At 45.3% G+C, this 25,623-nt stretch overlaps 1 protein-coding gene across 1 annotated transcript; it reads left to right on the top strand.

Annotated features, from left to right (window-relative positions):
* Window positions 1-18,670: 18,670 nt before the first annotated feature.
* LOC123119582 (uncharacterized protein At4g22758) lies at window positions 18,671-19,886 on the top strand. Its single transcript, XM_044539440.1, has 2 exons — window positions 18,671-19,391; window positions 19,478-19,886. The coding sequence occupies exons 1-2, from the start codon at window positions 19,112-19,114 to the stop codon at window positions 19,669-19,671; spliced, it is 474 nt and encodes a 157-aa protein (XP_044395375.1). The 5' UTR covers window positions 18,671-19,111; the 3' UTR covers window positions 19,672-19,886.
* The last annotated feature ends 5,737 nt before the right edge of the window (window positions 19,887-25,623 follow it).

Genomic DNA, 25,623 nt, shown 5'->3' with positions numbered 1-25,623 from the left:
CTAAGCAAACAAGATGTAAAACATGATAAACATCACATGCAATCAAATAGTGACATGATATGGCCAATATCATTTTGCTCCTTTTGATCTCCATCTTCGGGGCGCCATGATCATCATCGTCACCGGCATGACACCATGATCTCCATCATCGTGTCTTCATGAAGTTGTCTCGCCAACTATTACTTCTATTACTATGGCTAATGGTTAGCAATAAAGTAAAGTAATTACATGGCGTTTTTCAGTGACACGCAGGTCATACAATAAATTAAGACAACTCCTATGGCTCCTGCTGGTTGTCATACTCATCGACATGCAAGTCGTGATTCCTATTACAAGAACATGATCAATCTCATACATCACATATATCATTCATCACATCCTTTTGGCCATATCACATCACACGGCATATGCTGCAAGAACAAGTTAGACGTCCTCCAATTGTTGTTGCAAGTTTTTACGTGGCTGCTATAGGTTTCTAGCAAGAACGTTTCTTACCTACGCCAAAACCACAACGTGATATGCCAATTTCTATTTACCCTTCATAAGGACCCTTTTCATCGAATCTGATCCGACTAAAGTGGGAGAGACAGACACCTGCTAGCCACCTTATGCAACTAGTGCATGTCAGTCGGTGGAACCTGTCTCACGTAAGTTTACGTGTAAGGTCGGTCCGGGCTGCTTCATCCCACGATGCCGCCGAATCAAGATAAGACTAGTAACGGCAAGTAAATTGACAAAATCGACGCCCACAACAACTTGTGTTCTACTCGTGCATAGAAACTACGCATAGACCTAGCTCATGATGCCACTGTTGGGGATCGTTGCAGAAATTAAAAAAATTCTACGCATCACCAAGATCAATCTATGGAGAGACTAGCAATGAGAGAGAGGGGAGTGTATCTTCGTACCCTTGAAGATCGCGATGCGGAAGCGTTACAAGAATGCGGATGAAGGAGTCGTACTCGCAGCGATTCAGATCGCGGTTGATTCCGATCTAAGCGCCGAACAACGGCGCCTCCACGTTCAACACACGTACAGCCCGGGGACGTCTCCTCCTTCTTGATCCAGCAAGGGGGAAGGAGAAGTTGGGGAAGAGCTCCGGCAGCACGACGGCGTGGTGCTGGAGCTTGCAGTTCTCCGGCAGAGCTTCGCCAAGCTCAACGGAGGAGGAGGGGGTGTTGGAGAGGGGGAGGGCTGCGCCTTGAATGTGGTGCTGCTGCCCTCCCTCCACCCCTCTATTTATAGGGGGAAGGGGGCCGGCCCCCTCCAGATGGATCTAGAGGGGGGCGACGGCCAAGGGGAGGGGGCTTGCCCCCCAAGCCAAGGGGGGCGCCCCATTTAGGGTTCCCCCCCAACCCTAGGCGCATGGGCCCTAAGGGGGGTGGCGACCAGCCCACTTAGGGGCTGGTTCCCTTCCACATACAGCCCATAGGGCCCTCCGGGGCAGGTGGACCACCGGAACCCCTTCGGTGGTCCCGGTACAATACCGATAAACCCCCGAACACTTCCGGTGACCGTATGATGACTTCCCATATATAAATCTTCACCTCCGGACCATTCCGGAACTCCTCGTGATGTCCGGGATCTCATCCGGGACTCCGAACAACATTCGAGAACTGCATACTATTTCCCATAACAACTCTAGCGTCACCGAACCTTAAGTGTGTAGACCGTACGGGTTCGGGAATCATGCAGACATGACCAAGACATCTCTCCGGCCAATAACCAACAGCGGGATCTGGATAACCATGTTGGCTCCCACATGTTCCACGATGATCTCATCGGATGAACTACGATGTCAGGGACTCAATCAATCCCGTACACAATTCCATTTGTCCACCGGTATGATACTTGCCCGAGATTCGATCGTTGGTATCCCTATACCTTGTTCAATCTCGTTACCGACAAGTCTCTTTACTCGTTCCATAACACATCATCCCGTGATCAACTCCTTGGTCACATTGAGCTCATTATGATGATGTCTTACCGAGTGGGCCCAGAGATACCTCTCCGTCATACGGAGTGACAAATCCTAGTCTCGGTTCGTGCCAACTCAACAGACACTTTCGGAGATACCCGTAGTGTGCCTTTATAGCCACCCAGTTACGTTGTGACATTTGGCACACCCAAAGCATTCCTACGGTATTTGGGAGTTGCACAATCTCATGGTCTAAGGAAATGATACTTGACATTAGAAAAGCTTTAGCAGACGAACTATACGATCTTGTGCTATGCTTAGGATTGGGTCTTGTCCATCAAATCATTCTCCTAATGATGTGATCCCGTTATCAACGACATCCAATGTCCATGGTCAGGAAACCGTAACCATCTATTGATCAACGAGCTAGTCAACTAGAGGCTCACTAGGGACATGTTGTGGTCTATGTATTCACACATGTATTACGATTTCCGGATAACACAACTATAGCATGAACAATAGACAATTATCACGAACAAGGAAATATAATAATAACCATTTTATTATTGCCTCTAGGGCATATTTCCAACAGATCTTCATGATAGAGAGTCTCCTATTTTGTCACTTTCATATACTAGTGGGAATTTTTCATTATAGAACTTGGCCTGTATATTCCAATGATGGGCTTACTCAAATTTCCCTATGTCTTCGTGAGCAAGCGAGTTGGATGCACACCCACTTAGTTTCTTTTTGAGATTTCATACACTCATAGCTCTAGTGCATCTGCTGCATGACAATCCCTACTCACTAACATTGATATCTATTGATGGGTATCTCCATAGCCCGTGAATACGCCTAGTTGATGTGAGACTTTCTCCTTCTTTTTGTCTTCTCCACAACCATCATATTCTATTCCACCTATAGTGCTATATCCATGGCTCACGCTCATTATTGCGTGAAAGTTGAAAAGGTTTGAGAACATCAAAACTATGAAACAATTGCTTGGCTTGTCATCGGGGTTGTCCATGATAAAATACTTTGTGTGATGAAGATGGAACATGGCCAAACTATATGATTTTGTCGGGATAACTTTCTTTGGCCATGTTATTTTGAGAAGACATGATTGCTTTATTAGTTTGCTTGAAGTATTATTGTTTTTATGTCAATATTAAACTTTTGTTTTGGATCTTATGGATTTGAATATTCATGCCACAATAAATAAAATTACATGAATACATATGTTAGGTAGTATTCCACATCAAAAATTCTGTTTTATCATTTACCTACTCGAGGACGAGCAGGAATTAAGCTTGGGGATGCTTGATATGTCTCCAACGTATCTATAATTTTTTATTGTTCCATGCTATTATATTATCTTTTTTGGATTTTTTATATGCATTAATATGCTATTTTATATTATTTTTGGGACTAACTTATTAACCTAGAGCCAAGTGCCAGTTTCTGTTTCCTTGTTTCTGAGTTTCATAGAAAAGGAATATCAAACGGAGTCCAGATGAAATGAAACTTTCAAGATGATTTTTCTTGGACCAGAAGACACCCAGGAGACTTGGAGAGGAGGCCAGAAGACCTACGGGGTGGCCACAAGCCCTAGGGGCGTGCCCCTAGGCTTGTGGGCCCCCCGTAGACCTCCTAACCCTAATCTTCGCTCCTTAATACCTAAATATTCCCCCAGCATCAGAAGCATCCACCAAAATACTTTTCCGCCGCCGCAAGCCTCTATTCCCGTGAGATACCATCTTGGGGCCTTTTCCGGCACCCTGCCGGAGGGGGATTCAATCACGGAGGGCATCTACGTCAACTCTATTGCCCTTCCGATGAAGCGTGAGTAGTTTACCACGGACCTACGGGTCCATAGCTAGTAGCTAGATGGCTTCTTCTCTCTCTATGATCTTCAATACCATGTTCTCCTTGATGTTCTTGGAGTTCGATTGGTTCGTCTTGCAATGGGAGAGGTGCTTAGTTTTGGGTTCAATCTTGCGGTGTCCTCACCAAGTGACAAAGTAGGGGTAGCGAGGCACGTATTGTATTGTTGCCGTCAAGGGTAAAAAGATGGGGTTTTCATCATATTGCTTGAGTTTATCCCTCTACATCATGTCATCTTACTTAAGGTGTTACTCCGTTCTTATGAACTTAATACTCTAGATGCATGTTGGATAGCGGTCGATGTGTGGAGTAATAGTAGTAGATGCACGCAGGAGTCGGTCTACTTGACACAGACGTGATACATATATTCATAATCATCGCCTTGGATATCGTCATAACTTTGCGCTTTTCTATCAATTGCTCAACAGTAATTTGTTCACCCACCGTATGTTCTCTTTCAAGAGAGAAGCCTCTAGTGAAACCTATGCCCCCGGGTCTATTTTCCATCATATATTTTCAGATCTATAAACCAAAAAATCAAAAAATACCTTGCTGCAATTTGTTTGTTTTTACTCTGTTTTACGTTTTAGTAATCTTTTATACATATCTCTATCCTTGCAAGTGACCGTGAAGGGATTGACAACCCATTTATCGCGTTGGGTGCAAGTGTTTGATTGTTTGTGCAGGTGCATAGATTGGAGACTTGCTTGTACCTCCTATTGGATTGATACCTTGGTTCTCAAACTGAGGGAAATACTTATCTTTACTTTGCTGCATCACCCTTTCCTCTTTAAGGGGAAAACCAATGCAAGCTCAAGAAGTAGCAGCAACCCATCTTCGGCATCCCGGTGATTAAATCACACTGTGTCTGGTCAGACAATGATGGATACTGTAACATCGAGAGGGCCCTAAGACTATCTCTCCATCGCCAGAGGATAAAATCCCAATCTTAACCTATCTAGTTCCTTATCCTACTTTTCCATGAACACATAAGCCACCGTAATAGCCACCCAGTTACGAATGACGTAGAACAAACCCCAAAGTTCATGAAGGAACTTGATACCCTCGTGGTCTAAGGAATTATGCAAGCATTAACTTTCTCTGTGTTATTTACCATTAACTTGTGGCGAATGGATCTCATAGCATAACATCAATTTGGGTCGATTCAATACAAGTGTTCTTCTAACATTGTGTCCTCAAAGTTGTCAACATAGACATGCCCATGATCAAGAAAACGTGATCATCATGCAATACTTGAGCTAGTCTTAGAGGCACTACTATAGCGATCCGACCTCAGACGGTCAAATCTCTGTGCATAAGTGTCATCCCTGGATCGGTAATACTGACACACACAGTACTTGAAGGATTTATAACAGAGTAGCAATCACACACTTATTACATCGATAGTCTCAAGAGAGAACTTATTACAATAAATATGGCTTAAGGCCATCTAAATAAGATAACAGCGGAAGGCGTGGAAGATAAAGTGAGTCCATCAACTCCAACGGCATAGCTGAGTGCACGACAACGACCTAGCGCACCTTACTCTTCGTCTGAAAAGTCTACAACATGATATGTTGCAGCCCGAAACGGGTCAGCACATGGAATATGCTGTCAATGTAATAGAATAGAGCAATGAACAGGATAATAGCTATCACTACGAGCATACATGGTTGGTGGAGGCTCTATGGTTACAACATTTTGCGAAAAGCCAATTTTTTCCTACCACAAAGGAATATATTTTATTTAACTATCATGGTAGTTGAAACATTGAGAAGGTTCCTCCAACTCAATCCCAATTAAAAGTAATTAACAAACCCAACAAATTAATTTAGAGTGATGAGATCAACATGATAATCCAAGAACCAGATACTCAAGATGTCCATAACCGGGGACACGGCTAACCATGATTAGTTTGTACACTCTGCAGAGGTTTGTGCACTTTTCCCCACGAGACTCGATCTCCTCCGTTGGATTTCTCGCACTACATGGTGTTTGAGAAACGGATGACCGAGACACAATCTTTCAAAAGCAATAACTCTAACCCTGGGTAGACAGTACCAACCTACATCCCCTACATCTGTTAGCCTACCACTGGAAGAGGTCATGCAACATACTCGACTATGCTAGAGCCCATAATAGCCTGTGGCTGCACACGGAAGTTTCTAGCATAAATGATCTTATGATCCCTTTGAGCCTGGGTGGCGAGCCATAGGATGATCACACGGGTACTCCGGGATATCCTAGGACAACACTGAATTCTCCAGGTGCCCGCAACCAATCCACCCAGATGTGTATTTAAGTAGCCACCTTAAGTTAACCATTAATTAACAATCTCACATCTGTCATGGATACACTAAAACCCAATCCACGTCTACGAGCATAGCATGGCAATAATAGCATAGCGTAGAAGTAACTCCCAAGGGTTTGAAAATAAAAGGGCAACAGGTACTACCTCAACATCTACTTCACAATACCCACATGTTAAATCACATCCTAATCATGCAGTGTTTGAGGGTTGAAACTAATGCATAAAAATTGGGTATGAAAAGGGTATGATCAATGTGTTACTTGCCTTGCTGATGATCCGCAAACCCTAGAGACTCGTAGCAGCATGCTTCGCACTCCGGGAATTCTATCGCAAACAAACAATAGCATACATAAGCACTCAAACAAGGATGCATAGGTAAAACTCAAATAAGAAGATCGAATCTGAAAATCCAACTGAAGAGATTCGATCTGCAAAAAGAATCAATCGAATCGGAGCTACGGAACTGAAACTAAGGTCAAAAGAACTTCGAATTCAAATATGCTTGAAACCAAATTTTAAATTGTCAAAACCTTGTTCAAGTTGATTAAGCAGAAAGAGGGGCTCAAGACGAAGATTTTGGCGTTGGTTTCACTGGATTTGGACAAACGGTTTAGAAACGGCGAGGGTTTGAAGACCAGGGGCTAATCTGCGATAAAAATAATCGTGGATAGGTCCCTGGCTGAAAATAAAATAAAAAAGAAAAGACTAACGAACGAACGTTCGCTAAATAAAATAAACCGACGAAAAACCGATCTAAGAAAATAAACCGGAAAACTAAAAAACCGGGGTTAACCGAGGAAAAACCGATCGGTCAAATCGGGGTCAACGGCGGCGGCTCCGGCGAGATCCGCGGCGGCGGTAACGGCGGTCGACGGCTGCGGGGCGGCGGGGCGCGGCTGCGGGCGACGGCGGCGGGGCTCGGGGCAGCGGCAGCGAGCGGGGGCAGTGGGCGGCGACGGCTAAAGGCGGCGGCGGCGTGCGGCTCGATGGGAGGAGGCGGCGGGGCTCGGCCCTATTTAAAGGCCGGGGGGCGTGCGGCTTGGGGAGGGGGTCGCCGGGAGGAGGAGTCCTCCCCGGACTCGGCTGCGGCGGCGGCCTAGCTTGGCTGGGCAGTTGGCCCAGTCGGGCACGCGACTTTTTTAATAAAATCCACCGAGAAAATCCTAAATAAAATAAAATAAAAATATAAAAATGCCAAAAACAATTTTCACCGTCTAAATAAAATATTTAGGACGAGGTGAACATTTTCTTGGCCTAAGAATGCAATTTTGGAAAATGCATATTTTTTCTAATTCAAATAAAATAGCAATAAAATCCAAATAAAATTATTTATTTGATTTTAACATTTTTCCTCCAATATTTCATTTATTTTGGAGAAGTCATATTATCTCCTCTCATATATTTTAATATAAAATATTTTTGGAGAGAAAAGTAATTAAAACCAAAATGATCCTTGTTTTGATATTTGAGAAAATTCAAATATGAAAACGGTGAAATCTCCAACTCTCTCCATGGGTCCTTGAGTCGCTTAGGATTTCAAGGATCGCAAAGCAAAAATGCAATAAAATATGATATGCATATGATGACCTATGTATAACATTCCAAATTGAAAATTTGGGATGTTACAAACCTACCCCCCTTAAGATGAATCTAGCCCTCGAGATTCTGGTTGGCTAGAAAATAGGTCTGGGTGGTCTTTCCGTAGATCATCCTCTCGTTCCCAGGTGGCTTCATCATCGGTATGGTGGCTCCACTGAACTTTGCAAAACTTGATAACCTTGCTGCGTGTGACTCGGCTAGCAAACTCGAGAATCTTGACTGGTTTCTCCTCATAGGTCAAATCACTATCCAACTGAATCGCTTCCAGTGGCACTGTATCTCTCAGAGGAATATTGGCCATCTCCGCATGGCACTTCTTCAACTGGGAAACGTGAAACACATCATGAACTCCTGACAATCCTTCGGGTAACTCCAACTTGTAGGCCACTTCTCCCATACGTTCCAGAACTCGGTATGGTCCTACAAATCTTGGGGCTAACTTTCCCTTGACTCCAAAACGTTTAACTCCTCGCAGAGGTGACACACGAAGATATGCTTTGTCTCCAATTTCGTAGACTACCTCCTTGCGTTTGGAGTCTGCATAACTCTTCCGCCTGGACTAAGCTACCTTCAGTCTATCTTGAATCAACTTAACCTTCTCTTCAGATTCTTTGATCAAATCCGGTCCAAACAACTAACGGTCTCCAACTTCATCCCACATCAACGGTGTCCTGCATCTTCTTCCATACAAAGCTTCGAAAGGTGCCATCTTCAAACTGGCCTGATAGCTGTTGTTGTATGAGACCTCCGGGTAGGGCAAATTATCATCCCAACTAGATCCATAATCTAGCGCACAAGCTCTCAACATGTCCTCCAGAATCTGATTGACTCTCTCGGTCTATCCATCTGTCTGCGGATGAAAAGTTGTACTGAACTCTAGCCTGGTTCCCAAAGTCTGGTGCAGCTGGTGCCAAAACTTTGAAGTGAACTGGGTTCCTCTATCTGATGCGATGGTCCTCGGAACTCCATGCAGACATACGATCCTGGTCATATATATCTTGGCCAACTTTGCACTAGTATAGGTAGTTTTCACTTGGATAAAGTGAGCCACTTTTGTCAGACGATCCACTACTACCCAGATAGAATCATATCCCGATCGGGTCCTGGGCAATCCGGTGATGAAATCCATGCCAAGCTTATCCCACTTCCATTCGGGTATCGGCATAGGCTGCAGCAATCCTGCTGGCTTCTGATGTTCTGCCTTCACTCTCTGACATACATCACATACGGCTACATACTTGGCAATATCTTTCTTCATTCCTGTCCACCAGAAACGCTCCTTCAAATCCAAATGCATCCTGGTGTTTCTGGGGTGTATTGAATATGGTGAGTCGTGGGCCTACTGTGGTATCAACTTCCTGATCTCTGCATTATTGGGCACATAAACACGGTCCTCAAACCACAAGGTGTCGTTCTCATCCTCACAAAAACCTTTGGCTTTTCCCTTGCTCATCCTCTCCTTTATCTCGGCAATTTCTTTGTCATCCTTCTGAGCTTCCCGAATCTTTCCCAATAATGTCGACTGCACTTCCAATGCTGCTACAAAACCTCTAGGGACTATCTCCAAACGAAGCTCCCTGAGATCTTCGGCTAACTCCTTTGGCAATCCTCCGCTTACGAGGGTATTGGCATAACTTTTCCGGCTCAAAGCGTCTGCTAGGACATTGGCCTTGCCTGGATGATAATGCAGCTTCATGTCATAATCCTTTATAAGCTCCAACCATCTCCTCTGCCTGAGGTTCAGCTCCTTCTGTGTGAAAATGTACTTTAAACTCTTATGATCCGTGTACACGTCACAATGATTTCCAATAAGAAAATGTCTCCAGGTCTTGAGTGCATGCACTACGGCTGCTAACTCTAAATCATGGGTGGCGTAATTCAACTCATGCGGTCGAAGCTGTCGTGAGGCATATGAAACAACTCTTCCATCTTGCATAAGTACACCTCCAAGTCCTAAGCGAGATGCGTCGCAATACACTTGGAAATCCTTGCGTATATTCGGCGGAATCAGCACTGGGGTTGTAACCAAACGTTTCTTCAGCTCCTGAAAACTTGCCTCACATTCATCGATCCATTTGAACTTGGTGTCCTTCTTCAACAAATCCGTCATAGGCTTTGCAATCTTAGAGAAATTCTCGATGAATCTCCGATAATATCTTGCGAGTCCAAGAAAACTGCGGATCTCTCCTACTAAGGTGGGTGATAGCCAATCAGTGACTGACTTAACCTTGGTAGGGTCTACTGCTATACCTTCTCCTGATATAACATGTCCAAGAAATCCTACTTCCTTAAACCAAAACTCACATTTGTTGAACTTGGCATATAGCTGATGTTCCCTGAGCTTCTCGAGAACTAGACGCAAATGCTCCTTGTGTTCCTCTTCATTCCTCGAGTATACCAAAATATCATCAATGAACACCACAACAAACTTATCCAAGAACTCCATGAACACCTTATTCATCATACTCATGAAATAGGCAGGGGCATTACTCAATCCGAATGACATAACCGTGTACTCGTATAGCCCGTACCTTGTGGTGAAGGCTGTCTTAGGTATATCCTGTTCTCGAATCTTCAGCTGGTGGTATCCTGATCGCAGGTCGATCTTTGAAAACACTTTTGCTCCTTGCAGCTGGTCAAACAAATCGTTGATCATCGGCAGTGGGTACTTGTTCTGGATCGTCACTTCATTCAATGCTCGATAATCAACAACCATTCTCAAGGATCCATCCTTCTTCTCAACCAAGAGCACTAGGGCTCCCCACGGTGAGGAACTTCGTCGATTGTAACCTTTCTCCAATAACTCCTTAATTTGCTTCTTAATATCCTCCAGATCATTTGCGGGCATCCGGTATGGTCTCTTCAATATTGGTCCGGTGCCTGGCAACAACTCTATCAAAAACTCAATGTCACGATCTGGGGGCATGCCTGGTAACTCCTCTGGAAATACATCCGGGTAATCCTTCACTACAGGCACTTCCTCCCGAACAACTCCTGAGAGGGAATTTACTTGGGTCCTCCTTGGTGCATGTCTGGATACATACTTAATCCTTTTTCCCTCCGGGGTGGTGAGCAGAATTGACCTACTAGCACAGTCAATGTTTCCTCCATACTTCGATAGCCAATCCATGCCTAGTATCACATCCAATCCTTGTGACTCCAAGATTATTAGGTCTGAGGGGAAAACATGGCTACAAATGGTTAAGGGTATCCGATCGCACCATCGGCTGGCCATATACTCTGCTCCTGGTGAGCTTAATAACAAGGGTGTCCTAAGGGCTAAGGTGGGTAGCTTAAACTTGTCCACAAATCCCCTTGAAATGTATGAATGCGATGCACCAGTATCAAAAAGAACAAGAGCGGTAAATGACTTAACCAAAAACTTACTGATAACTGCATCTGGCTGTTCTTCAACCTCCTCCACGTTCACGTGGTTCACTTGCCCCCTATTGAAAGGGTTGGGCTTCTTCCCAGAGCTTCCATTGCCATTTCCATTCTTTGGCTCAGGGCACTCAGTGGCATAGTGTCCAGTCTTCCCGCACTTGAAACAAGTAATGTGACTTAGATCCTTCTTGGCGGGCGTTGCGGGGTTAGAGCGGTTCTGATTGCTGCCTGCTCCATTCTCGTTTCCTTTCTTGGGGCCACTGTGGTTACGCGAACTTCCTCCATTGTGGGTATGGCCTCCATGGTTATGAGTATAACCTCCCGAGTTCGGGGTAACACGAGGCTTCTGCTGAGCTCCTGAATTGTACTTCCCTTGTCCATACTTCCTTTTGCGGCTCTCAATCTGCTGCTGCTTCCCTTCAATCATAAGGGCCTTAACTACCAACTCCTGGTAGTTGTTAAATGTTGCCACCATTGACTGTATGTTCATCTCATCATTCAGCCCTTCCATAAACTTCTCCTGTTTCGCAGCATCTGTGGCCACATCATCTGGGGCATAGCGGGCTAATTTACTAAACTCATCCATGTACTGCCCCACAATACGGTTTCCTTGGCGCAAGTTGTGAAATTCACGCTTCTTCATGCTCATAGCTCCAGTTGAGACATGTGCGGTGCGGAATGCTTGCTGAAACTGATCCCATGTGATATTGGCTATAGGGAAAGTGGTTGTGTAATTCTCGCACCATGAGGTTGCGGGTCCATCCAATTGATGTTCGGCAAAACACACCTTCTCAGCATCTGTGCAACCTGCGGTGGTCAACTCCCTTCCAATCCTACGTAGCCAGTCATCAGCAACTATAGGCTCGGTGCTACTGGAAAACACCGGTGGCTGTAACCTCAGAAAACGGGCTAAGTTGTCAACTGGAGGTGGTGGCGGTGGGTTGTTGTTGTTGTTGCCTTGGTTCTGAACTAGTAGCTGCATCAAGGCATTCTGCTGTTGGATCAACTGAGTGAGCTCCGGTGGGAAGACAAATCCGGGGTCACGTCTCGGAGGCATCTGATGGGTTTAGAGGGGAGAGATTAGAATGGAATGAGGTCTAGTGAGAAAGCACTACCCATATGCACATGAGACAAACACATTCATATCACACCAAATCAATTCAAGCAAGGGCATACAATCGATCTAACTATCGTTATAGTGCTCGGACTACTAATATATACATGGGGGAATACTACTAATAATATGATGGTCTACTAGAAATTTTGATCGGTGGAAGACTCCATGATATCTGCTCCAGCTTCGTCCTCATAATCATCATCACTATCATCGGGGTCGGAGTCGGTGTTGTTGATGATGATGTAGTCTTCAGAACGAATGTCATCCGAAGGGTCGTCATCTCCTCCTAGTGCGGGGTCTCCCATGAATACTCCTAGCTTCCTTGTCAGGTCGTCATTCTTCTCCACTAGTATTGTGATTTCCTCCTTGTATCCGTCGCGTGTAGACTTGAGTTCCTCTTCCAGCTCCACGTTCCTGGTCATCACCTTCTTCAAATCTATCATGCTTGCACACATCTGGTTCTCCTGTCGACGAATGTGCTGATTTAACTCCTGGATGAAAGCTGCAATGGACTTGTCCCTCCTGGTGCTGATCATCTCCCATTGCTCATCTCGGCACCCACATATCTGGTAGATGGTGTCCTTAAGATCCTTATGATAAACTTCGCCAATGCGTCCCATGGCGATGTGGGCTGCCATGCTCTTACCTAGACTCCAGGTTGGTGCATCAAAGGAAAACTCTATGGGCTCAGTGACTGGCATGAATGTCCTTCCTGGAACTTGAACTCGAATCATCCAATGCTCCTCTTCTGGTAAAGTGGCGGTGTAGGTCCCGGTGAAGCTTGGTATCCCGATTGAAAGATCGTGGATGTCGCCTAGAGGGGGGGTGAATAGGCGTTTTAAAATAATTACGGTTTAGGCTTGAACAAATGCGGAATAAACCTAGCGGTTAATTTGACAAGCACAAAACCTACAACAACTAGGCTCACCTATGTGCACCAACAACTTATGCTAAGCAAGATGAACAACTAAGTGATAGCAAGATGTATGACAAGAAACAATATGGCTATCACAAAGTAAAGTGCATAAGTAAGGGTTCGGGTAAGAGATAACCGAGGCACGCGGAGACGACGATGTATCCCGAAGTTCACACCCTTGCGGATGCTAATCTCCGTTTGGAGCGGTGTGGAGGCACAATGCTCCCCAAGAAGCCACTAGGGCCACCGTAATCTCCTCACGCCCTCGCACAATGCAAGATGCCGTGATTCCACTAAGGGACCCTTGAGGGCGGTCACCGAACCCGTACAAATGGCAACCCTTGGGGGCAGTCACCGAACCCGTACACTTTGGCAACCCTTGGGGGCGGTCACCGGTACCCGTCAAATTGCTCGGGGCGATCTCCACAACCTAATTGGAGACCCCGACGCTTGCCCGGAGCTTTACACCACAATGATTGAGCTCCGAACACCACCAACCGTCTAGGGCGCCCAAGCACCCAAGAGGAACAAGCTCAAGGGTACCACGCACCCAAGAGTAATAAGCTTCTCAACTTGTAACTTCCACGTATCACCGTGGAGAACTCAAACCGATGCACCAAATGCAATGGCAAGGGCACACGGAGTGCCCAAGTCCTTCTTTCTCAAATCCCACCGAAGCAACTAATGCTAGGGAGGAAAATGAGAGGAAGAACAAGAAGGAGAACACCAAGAACTCCAAGATCTAGATCCAATGGGTTCCCCTCACATAGAGGAGAAAGTGATTGGTGGAAATGTGGATCTAGATCTCCTCTCTCTTTTCCCTCAAAAACTAGCAAGAATCCATGGAGGGATTGAGAGTTAGCAAGCTCGAAGAAGGTCAACAATGGGGGAAGAACACGAGCTCAAAGGATAAGGTTCATTGGGGAAGAAGACCCCCTTTTATAGAAGGGGAAAAATCCAACCGTTATGTGCTCAGCCCGCATACGAGCGGTACTACCGCTCCACGAGCGGTACTACCGCTCTGGCGGAAGAAGCAGGGAAAAGGAGCAACCAAACATGAACCTTGGGGCGGTAGTACCGCTTATAAGCGGTACTACCGCGCACCCCAGCGGTACTACCGCTGGAGGAGCAGAACACGGGACTAAAAATGCAGTAGCGGTACTACCGCCCGACCGGAGCGGTACTACCGCTTACAGGCGGTACTACCGCCCATCGGGGCGGTACTACCGCTTATAGGCGGAACTGCCGTGCAACTACTGCAAAACTCGACACGGAAAATGCAAGACCCAAAATCGAGGCGGTACCAGCGCGGAACCGTAGCCGTACTACCGCTTATGGCCATAGGCGGTACTACCGCTTTGGACAGCGGTACTACCGCTTGGGGCGATAAGCGGTACTGCCGCTCTGGCCGCGGTACTACCGCTAGGAAACCAAAACTGCCATAACTTCTGCATATGAGCTCCGAATTGAGCAAACTCAAGCTTGTTGGATTGACAAAGACGAGTAGCATCAAAACAATGACCGAACAAATAGAGGAGTGAAACCTCCAACCGAGAAGAACCGGCATAACCTCCAACATCGAAAACATCATAGAAGATGCGAGTGAACTCCGTTTTCGATGAACTCGAGCTTGTCATCAAGATGACCATAAGCTCCAAAACTCACAAAGAGAAGAACCAAACAAGAACCAACAAAGACGATGCAAGGATGCAATGGTTTGAGCTCTCTATGAACGATACGATCAAGCTACTCATCGAGAGCCCCCCTTGATAGTACGGCAATCGATCCTATAACCCGGTCTCCCAACTACCATCATGAGACCGGTAAAATAGAAAACCTATCAAGAGCAAACCTTTGCCTTGCACATGGTCCACTTGAGCTAGATGATGACGATCTTGACTCCCTCAAGTTGGACCACCTTTCTTGGTTGTGTTGGCTCGATGAAGACTAGTTGATTGCTCCCCCATACTCCACCATGGGTGAGCCACTCTTCCGCACATCTTCACAAGTCCATTGTCACCACAATGGACGGCAAGCTTCAAGCATTTGATCTCTCCATGATGCTTCACTTGAACTTGCACACCGCAACATCTTCACAAGTCCATTGTTGCCACAATGGACGGCAAGCTTCAAGCATTTGATCTCTTCATGATGCTTCACTTGAACTTGCACACCGAAACCTAACCCCACAAAGAACTCTCACGAAGATCATGGGTTAGTACACAAAGCGTAATCGACAATGCTTACCACACCATGGGGTCGCTTGATCCCTCTCGGTACATCTTGTGCACTTTGTGTGTTGATCAACTTGATTCACTCTTGACTTAGTCTTGATCAACCTTGACTCTTTCCAACTCTCTTCATTTGGATGATGTCTTGAAGGTAAACATGAATGATCACACAATCTTCTTCTTCAAGACATGCTTGCAATAAGCTCTACTCTCACATGACCAATCTTTGGATAATTCCTTAATAACACCTTGGTCACCACATAAACTCCTTGAAACCAACACATGGACTTCAAGAAATGCCTATGGACAAATCCTTCAAATATAACTCAAGGCAACCATTAGTCCATAGAGATTGTCATCAATTACCAAAACCAAACATGGGGGCACCGCATGTTCTTTCACCGATGTTCAAGTACCTAGTGACTTCCTTCAAGTGTCGTCCAAAAGGTGTGTCTTCATCCGGTTGTGCAAACTTGTTCCTTGGGTCCGCCATCCTGTAGAGTAGAAAAGGGAGAGGAGTCAGAAATGAGTAGAGAAGACTGACCTATGGCTTATCTTAGTGGTCGTGTCCTACATTCAGCGTGTGCTCTGATACCATCTTGTAGCGATCCGACCTCAGACGGTCAAATCTCTGTGCATACGTGTCATCCCTGGATCGGTAATGCTGACACACACACAATACTTGAAGGATTTATAACAGAGTAGCAATCACACACTTATTACATCGATAGTCTCAAGAGAGAACTTATTACAATAAATATGGCTTAAGGCCATCTAAATAAGATAACAACGGAAGGCTTGGAAGATAAAGTGAGTCCATCAACTCCAACAGCATAGCTGAGTGCACGACAACGACCTAGCGCACCTTACTCTTCGTCTGAAAAGTCTGCAACATGATATGTTGCAGCCCGAAACGGGTCAACACATGGAATATGTTGGCAATGTAACACAATAGAGCAATGAACAGGATAATAGCTATCACTACATGCATACATGGTTGGTGGAGGCTCTATGGTTACAATGTTTTGCGAAAAGCCAATTTTTCCCTACCATAAAGGAATATATTTTATTTAACTATCATGGTAGTTGAAACATTGAGAAGGTTCCTCCAACTCAATCTCAATTAAAAGTAATTAACAAACCCAACAAATTAATTTAGAGTGATGAGATCAACATGATAATCCAAGAACCAGATACTCAAGATGTCCATAACCGGGGACACGGCTAACCATGATTAGTTTGTACACTCTGCAAAGGTTTGCACACTTTTCCCCACAAGACTCGATATCCTCCGTTGGATTTCTCGCACTACATGGTGTTTGAGAAACGGATGACCGAGACACAGTCTTTCAGAAGCAATAACTCTAACCCTGGGTAGACAGTACCAACCTACATCCCCTACATCTGCTAGCCTTCCACTAGAAGAGGTCACGCAACATACTCGACTATGCTAGAGCCCATAATAGCTTGTGGCTGCACACGGAAGTTTATAGCATGAATAATCTTATGATCCCTTTGAGCCTGGGTGGCGAGCCATAAGATGATCACACGGGTACTCCGGGATATCCTAGGACAACACTGAATTCTCCAGGTGCCCGCAACCAATCCACCCAGATGTGTATTTAAGTAGCCACCTTAAGTTAACCATTAATTAAAAATCTCACATCTGTCATGGATACACTCAAACCCAATCCACGTCTACGAGCATAGCATGGCAATAATAGCATAGCGTAGAAGTAACTCCCAAGGGTTTGAAAATAAAAGGGCAACAGGTACTACCTCAACATCTACTTCCCAATACCCACATGTTAAATCACATCCTAATCATGCATTGTTTGAGGGTTGAAACTAATGCATAAAAACCGGGTATGAAAAGGGTATGATCAATGTGTTACTTGCCTTGCTGACGATTCGCAAACCCTAGAGACTCGTGGCAGCACGCTTCGCACTCCGGGAATTCTATCGCAAATAAAAAATAGCATACATAAGCACTCAAGCAAGGATGCACAGGTAAAACTCAAATAAGAAGATCGAATCTGAAAATCCAACTGAAGAGATTCGATCTGCAAAAAGAATCAATCGAATTGGAGCTACGGAACTGAAACTACGGTCAAAAGAACTTCGAATTCAAATCTGCTTGAAACCAAATTTTAAATTGTCAAAACCTTGTTCAAGTTGATTAAATAGAAAGAGGGGCTCGAGACGAAGATTTTGGCGTTGGTTTAGAAACGGCGAGGGTTTGAAGATCAGGGGCTAATCTGCGATAAAAATAATCACGGATAGGTCCCTGGCCGAAAATAAAATGAAAAGAAAAGACTAATGAACGAACGTTCGCTAAATAAAATAAACCGACGAAAAACCGATCTAAGAAAATAAACCGAAAAAAAAATGGGGTTAATCGAGGAAGTTATAACACGATATATAAGCATAATTACGAACTTGAAGATAAATAATAACTGTTATTATTGTCTCTAGGGCATATCTCCTACAGTATTGCCATCACACCAAAATACCATTCGAGGAAAGGAGGGAACCACAAAATTTGGAGTCGCACCCCCATTGGGGGCAAAAGCAACTTTGGCGGAGGAGCAGTGCAACTTTCCCTAGAAAATCTGAGGGGAAGGGGCGTTCTGGTTGTGGGGCATGGAAGCAGTAGGGGGTCAGAGGGCAGGGGTGCGAGCATACCTGTGTTTACGGTGGGGAAAGCAACCATTTTCCCTATCGTCACTGCCGAGACTCCATTAACAAGTGTGTGAAAAGAAGTCGGATTGGGTGAGGAGGAGGGATGTGGGGGTTGTTGCGTTCTTAAGGCTGAGGGAGTGAGAGGAGCGGGACGCGCGGTGTGCAGGGACGAGGCAATGTGCTTGCTATTTTTCTCTTCTTTGGCCTGACGACAACGCGGGGAGGCGAAGACTAGGCGAATGTGCTCATGCCAGACATAGGGGGCGCGAGGGACTAGAGCTTCTTTTTTGAGTATCAGCTGGTATATTTTTTTTCCCTTTTAGCGTGTACAACGTGAAGCGCTAGCCAACAAACCTTCGTTAGTTAGGCGTGTCTTTATTTTAAAGATAGAGATATAATTACACCAAATTAAATGCGCCGGTACCCAGAAAACCTTGCGTGTTGGGGCAGCTTGGGAGCCAAGAGATCGTCCCAACCGCGTGGACGCCCTAAAACGGCATCCACCCGTCCATCCACCGCCACCAACCGCCCAGATCGACGCGCTCTCTCTGGAAGCAAGGAAGACCAGCGCAACCCTCCACGCGGCCGCCGCCTCATCAGCCTCAGCGGAGCCGTGCCTTATATTCCGTCCCCTCACGATTCGATCCGTTCACAAACGAAACAGACCCCGTCTCCTCCTCCTTCCCCTCGCCGCCGGGAGCCCAGATCTCTTTCTCCGCCGCGCAGCCAAGACGAGTTCCGCCCCCTCGTGAATGGTGGGAACCCACACGATCTCCGCCTCCCCCTCCTCGCCGCCGCAGACGGAGAGGGACTCCTCCGCCTCCTTCCGCTGCTTCGGCGCTTGCATGCAGGGCTGGTACCACCGCTGCATCGGCCTCGACCCCTGAGCGGCCCTCCCTCCGTCAGCGACCCGGCGAATCCGACGCTCTTTTGATTCCCCCCTGAACCGTCCCTGGTTATTTTGATCTCGAGTTTTTCCCTGCCAAGAAGAGAATTCATCAGAAAAGAAAAGAGGAACAAGCGATTTTGATTGATAGGTTTCGTTTGATTTGATTGATTGACCGTCGCTATGGCTGTTGCTGTGCCGTCGACGCTGCCGATGAAGCTTAGGAAGGTTGAGCTCCGTGGCAAGGCAGCGGCGACAGGGGTTGCCGGCCGCGCGCGCGTGCTGGTGACGGTTACCGTCCTCGGGAGCGCCGGCCCGCTACGGTTCTTGGTCGACGAGGGCGAGTCGGTCGACGGACTAATCCGTGCTGCGCTCCGCTGCTATGCCCGCGAGGGCCGCATGCCGCTGCTCGGCTCCGACGCTGCCAACTTCCTCCTCTACACGGCCAATGGCAGATCCGACGGTAAGCGTGGTTTCATCATTATAGATAGATAATTTACTCTAGTTCTTGGCTAGCACGTCCCTGAATTCCATCTTCGTTCATTGCAGCTCTCAAGTCCGATGAGAGGATCAGCTTCAATGGATGCAGGAGCTTCATGCTCTGGCAGAAGACCGTCGCCGACAACCATGGGTCTGAGCCGGCGGTGGCTACCACGGTTAATTCCTGCCCAGGCAGGAAGGGGATCAGCGGCTGGAAATTTGGCCTGAACAAGATCCTTCTCAACTTCAGCTTCAAGGTGTGAGCCATCAATGAGTTTGAATCGAATAAGTGCGCTCGATTCAGCGAATCATTGCTGTAATCGGCTGTCAATTTTACTGCATCGGGGTGTCTGTTGCTTCGTTTCTTTGTTTGGTTCAGTTGCTGTTTCATCATCCTCTACATCTAATGAGATTATAGTTCAAATCATACATTCAGAATTATCCAATGTGGAACTTATATGCATTGAGGTTACATTTACTCTGGTTCGATGCTTATGTTGTGTTTGTGTGCATCGAATATAAAAATTGCGTATCGAACAAAGAAATCTGCTCATGGTAATCTCAAAACTACCCGAAGTTGTTATTTGCAATTTTTTTTGTGATTATCCAGTGCTAATAATATGCTGCCATTTGTGTTTGATACATCTAGATACATCTAATATGCTGCCATTTGTGACAATTCAGTACTTATTGCATGCTGCCATCTGTGTTCTGAATCATTTACTCCTCATCCCATAAAAAAACGTCTTGCATTGTGGGACGGAGGGAGTAGTTCTCAAATCATTCCTTCGGTAGAATGCCACGCATCACTTGATTACTCCCATCTACTCCCTCTCATCCAAAATAGATGATTCGACTTTGTATTAACTTTAAGTTAGTACAAAGTCGAGTCATCTATTTTGGAACGGAGGGAGTAGTTGTCAAATCATCAATTCAATAAGCAATGACATGTGAATTTCCAGACACATCAATGTTTGGCATACATATTAGGGTTCCTTTGAAATTTTGGCATACATATTAGGGTTCCTTTGAAATTTTGGCATACATATTAGGGTTCCTTTGAAATTTTTATATTGTCCTATATTGGCCTTACTATACCCTGCATCCAATCAAACCTCTTTGAAAGAAGCCTTTGTTTTTAGGATCTTGTGAATCAAAGAGGCCCTTACCCAACATTGAGAAAACAATCATGTGTTTTGCGTCAAGGTCGTGGCTTCAGACAACCACAAATAAAGAACAATCATGTGTTGTGCGTTAAGGTCGTGGCTTCAGAAAACCACAAATAAAAAACAATTGTGCGTTAAGGTCGTGGCTTGAGAAAACCACAAATTCAGACAGTGACATGGATCGCCAGAAGTTGACGCAAGCCGGAGTTGTACTGGTTCTGATTGGGACGTAAAAGGAGAACATGTGCAGCTCATCTTGGCAGGCAGACCATACAAATGGCTGACAACAACGTGTAGCTGTTGCTGTTGTGGTGTCAGCTGGATAATGGCCCCTTCTGAACTGTAGCTGTCATATGTAATAGGCGGCGAATGCATACAAACGGGTTACACCTTGTTTATGGCATGCCAAACGTGGTTTGCTTGTGGGAGTTACAGAATTCGGTTATCCTGATCCAGCTAGTTGAATAAACCGTGTGCGTCTCCTCGTAGATGTTTTTAGTTTGTTTAGAGTTCCTATCCTACTCAGGAAGGAAGACGAGATGTTGGCGTCGTCTCGAAGATGGAATAACGTTCTTCTTGCCTAGTCTCTCTCCTAGCGATGCGTTTAGTGTCATCGGAGGATGTCTGTGGATCTTGCAAGATTTGATCGTTTCTCTTCTTTGTCTGTGGATCTTGCAAGATTTGATCGTGACGGATGTTGTGGTACTGTCATGGGTATGGTTAATATTTCCTGAAAAGAGAACTTGTTGAAAGAAAATAGTCACATTATTGTTCCAAAAAATATTTTAGACGGTTTTTCAGTCGTTGCTAGGTAGTCTACCGATGGGGTTTTAGTCGGTTTTATTTGAATATTTTTTGAAAAAATATAAATATTTTTCCGAAACATAAACATTTTATAAAATTTCTACTTTAGAAAAAAGCAACATTTTCTGAAAATTCTGATTATCTTTTTTAATTCGTGAACAAATTTTGAGAATGAGAATATTTCTTAAAATTCCAACCTTTTTGAATTCCTAAAGAAATTTAATAGAAACCTTTTAAATTCTAAAGAATATTTGAAAATCCCAAACAATTTTCGTAAATACAATCATTCTTAAAAATTTCAAGAATTTTTTTTAAAGGGGAACTTTTGGAAAAATAAAAAGGAAAATGAAAAAAAAAACTAGAGACAGCTGGTAAAGTGAACACCATAATAAGAAATAAAAACAGAAAAATCAAACCTAAACTGTTGCCTAAAACCAGGATCTATAGAACGCTAAACGGGTCAACCCAGTTAACTTACTCTAAGCCAGCTATGTGTGCAGGCCCATAGTTCGCCACACGTAGCGGCAAATAAATTTGCCATACATATCACCACTCTATTTAAATTTTGGAAACTACTAGGCATCAGACTACTAATATCCTACTTTTCATTAGACTACTAGTATAGTGAGCCGTACGATTAGAACCATGGAGGGGTCGGATGTGGGAAAGAGCCCACGCTAAGGTAAGTAGATTTCTTCCGTTGAGAATTCCACTAATTACGTGCTTCATAATTGCTAGAAGGCCCACTACGTGGAAGTTTCTGTTTGATTGATTAATGGTTATTCCTTTAACTACGCCTCTACTATGTGAACTGCTCCCTAAAATCACTCAAGGTTTGTTGATTCGTTGAACATGGATGGTTGAAGCAAAAGCACTATGAACATGGGAAACATACTACACCAATGTTGGATGCACAGTCGGATGAATAACAAAAGATTTATTCGGGTGTGTATGAAGCATAATGCGCTAACGTTGGAAGCATAATGCGCTAACGTTGGAAGCATAATGTATATGTGACAGAAACGTTGTCCAGCTATGTATGAAGCATATTAATTTCGTGAAAATTGTGTCACGGAAGCTTTAGTTGTTAGTGTATGGAAATATGATTACTATTGGTTCTGTGAAGCTTGCGTCATTTGTGTGTTGTGTGGCAGAAGCAGAGAATTCTTATGCATAGGAAGCAAGATGGAGCAATGTTTGCATACACAATTGGTAAACATCTGCTTCAACCAGAGTGATGCTTCCCAAAGAGAGGAAATTTGTTTCCAAGAATAGTTACATGTATTTTAATGGAAACACAATCTGATTCATGTATGTATCCATCTAACATGGATGCTCGCGAGATAGTTGTCCACCGATGTGGTCACTCGCGAGGCCGGAGCACAGCCAAAGCAAAACGCCCCGCGCCACCACCAATGGCTAGATCGACAAGGGACCTCGTGATTCAATGGACAACAGGGGTGATTGCGTGCTCGACGAGCGGATCACGTGACCATCAAGTAGTAGACAGGAAAGGCTGGCACATGAGGAGAGGTCTGCACGCCGGCCAGTTGGAGATGCAACACGCCGGTGAGATCGAAGCAAGGATGGTGGCACGCTGGAGTTCGAAGCATTGATTTTGTTAGATGGAAGCAGGGATGGTGGCATGCTGGAGAGATCGAAGCAACGATTTGGTAAGGGTGCTGTACAGGGAGAAGAGGTGGAGCGAGGGTTATATATGTTAGAATAGGTATGTGCACAGGACTAGTGATGCGGAGCATCCTATGGACATCACCATGTCAAGAGTCCGTTCGGCAAGCGACACGTGCGACATCTACTTCACATACACAAAGGTGAATCATCTCCTTTACGCGTGTTCACTTGACCCCTTCAAGGATGGTATACTACTTGACACTCCTCTCGTGTGTATACATAGGTATTGTCGGAACATCATGGACGAGGAGGAGGAGTGCGAGCACAAGTGTACAACTACACCATCCGCGAGAGAAGCATGGAAGAGAAGGAAGAAGAGGACCCGCCCAGTCTAGAACGAGCGGTACTACCGCCCACACCAGGCGATAGTGCCGCTGAAGGCACACCAGCGGTACAACCGCTCGACTACCGCCCAACTACCGGCCCAGCTTCTGTATTTGAGCGGTGCAAGGCCGGTACAGCCCCGGTTCTCCCCCCAGCTGCGACTAGACCGGTGCAACCGGCCCTACCACCGGTACAACCGCTCCCTACCTTCGCGAGCACCTCCAAAAACCAGTACCTGAGCTCCTAGCGGTACAACCGCTCACATATCCGGTACAACCACCCTGCCTGTGCGCAGTGAGAGGGGTTTCACCCCATGTATCCCCAACTTACCCCTTGGACTATATATACTTGTCCCTTAGCTCCGTACTAGGGTTAGCAAAGTGATAGCTCATTCTTAGGTGAGCTTTGCTCCTACCTCTACTCTTGAGAGAGAGAGAGAGACTACCACTCCCATGGGGTTCAAGACCCCCATGTGAGAAGATCCTGCGGGATATGTCCAAGACCCCTCACGGGAAGATCCGTCTAGGATATCATCAAGACCTCCTCTTGGAGATGAACTTTACCTTGTATCTTTCCCTTTGTTGTTCATGTACCTTGTGGATCTTGTGTGTTTGATTGTCTAGTGGATGTGTGATTGGACTTGTTCTTGAGTGTTTCCCCTTGTGATTTCTCTCCGTTCTTCCCCGTGTTCATCGTGTTCTTCGAGGGAGTCCACCCCAATCGTGAAAGATCGGCCTACACCGGGTTAGCCCCGTATCATATGGAATCAGAGCTTAGGTTTATCACGAATTTGGAGCCTCCCCTCTTTGTTTTCTAGCCTAATTTTGTTGTGTTCTTCCCCAATTTCGAAAATCCCCACCAAAAATAGCCCCAATTGTTTTTTGTGATTTGTTGGTATGATGAAGTTTTGTTGAATTTGATCCATGGATTTGCTTGGTTTCGAGTGGATCTAGTATCTCCCCAAGTTTCCCCACCTTCCATCCACGAAATCTTCGCAATTTTGCCTCCGAAATCATCCATTTCCGCCCCAAAGTCCATCTCGTATCCAGATCTGAGAATTTTCCCGATAAAAGCGGTACAACCGGCCCCCAAGGCGGTACTACCGCTCCCCCATCACCTGGCAGCCAAAACTGGTGCCCCAGCATGCCCCAGGAGCGGTACAACCGCCCCTCCCAGGTTCAGCCTCGGCTGATTGACAGTTTTGACCATAACTTTCACATCCGGAGTCCGATTTTCGCGTTCTTTAGCTCGTTGAGTAGCTATTGACATCCCCCATCCATCTCGATAGGTTCCAACACCTTTTGACTCCATCAAAGTTTTAGAAGTTTGGAATCTTTGCCTAGGGCTTCCACCATATCATCCGCTATACCACCATAGACTTCCGCAACTTAACCCAATTTTGTTTGTGTTGTGAGTTGTGTCTCCTAAGGTGTTTCAGCTACTTAGGGACCGTGCTTTCAACTCCGACACCGTGTATAGCCATCATACCCTTCCACCAGAATAACCCATTTTGACCGGGTTTCCACCAATACTTCCGCAACCACCACCGCTTTCCGGCTACCACCATTTTGACATTTGACATTTGAGACTTTGAGTACGTGGTTTTTCCGTTTCCTAGGGTGTTTCGGCTAACTAGGAACGGTTCGACATCGAGAACACCACCACTCATCATCGCCACGAGGTCGTCATCGTACACGGACGGTAACCTCGACAACACCATTGTATATTACCCTTGCAATTGCATTGTTAACCCCTAGCCCATTTTGCGCCACTTACCTATCGAGACTAGCCATTTGAGTATTGCCGGCAACGTTACTTGTGCACATTAGTGATCATTGGTCTACACCATCCATTGCATACATACCATATCATCTTGGTATCATATAATCTCTTGTGTCACAAAGATTGTTCCTATATATACACAATTTGAAGGAAATATGCCCTAGAGGCAATAATAAAGTTATTGTTTATTTCCTTATATCATGATAAATGTTTATTATTCATGCTAGAATTGTATTAACCGGAAACATAATATTTGTGTGAATACATAGACAAACAGAGTGTCACTAGTATGCCTCTACTTGACTAGCTCGTTGATCAAAGATGGTTATGTTCCTAGCCATAGACATGAGTTGTCATTTGATTAACGGGATCACATCATTAGGAGAATGATGTGATTGACTTGACCCATTCCGTTAGCTTAGCACTTGATCGTTTAGTATTCTGCTA

This window comes from Triticum aestivum, chromosome 5D (genome assembly GCF_018294505.1).
Source record: "Triticum aestivum cultivar Chinese Spring chromosome 5D, IWGSC CS RefSeq v2.1, whole genome shotgun sequence".
NCBI lineage: Eukaryota > Viridiplantae > Streptophyta > Magnoliopsida > Poales > Poaceae > Triticum > Triticum aestivum.
Note: the sequence above shows the minus strand (reverse complement) of the source record. Positions and strands in the feature narration are given on the sequence as shown.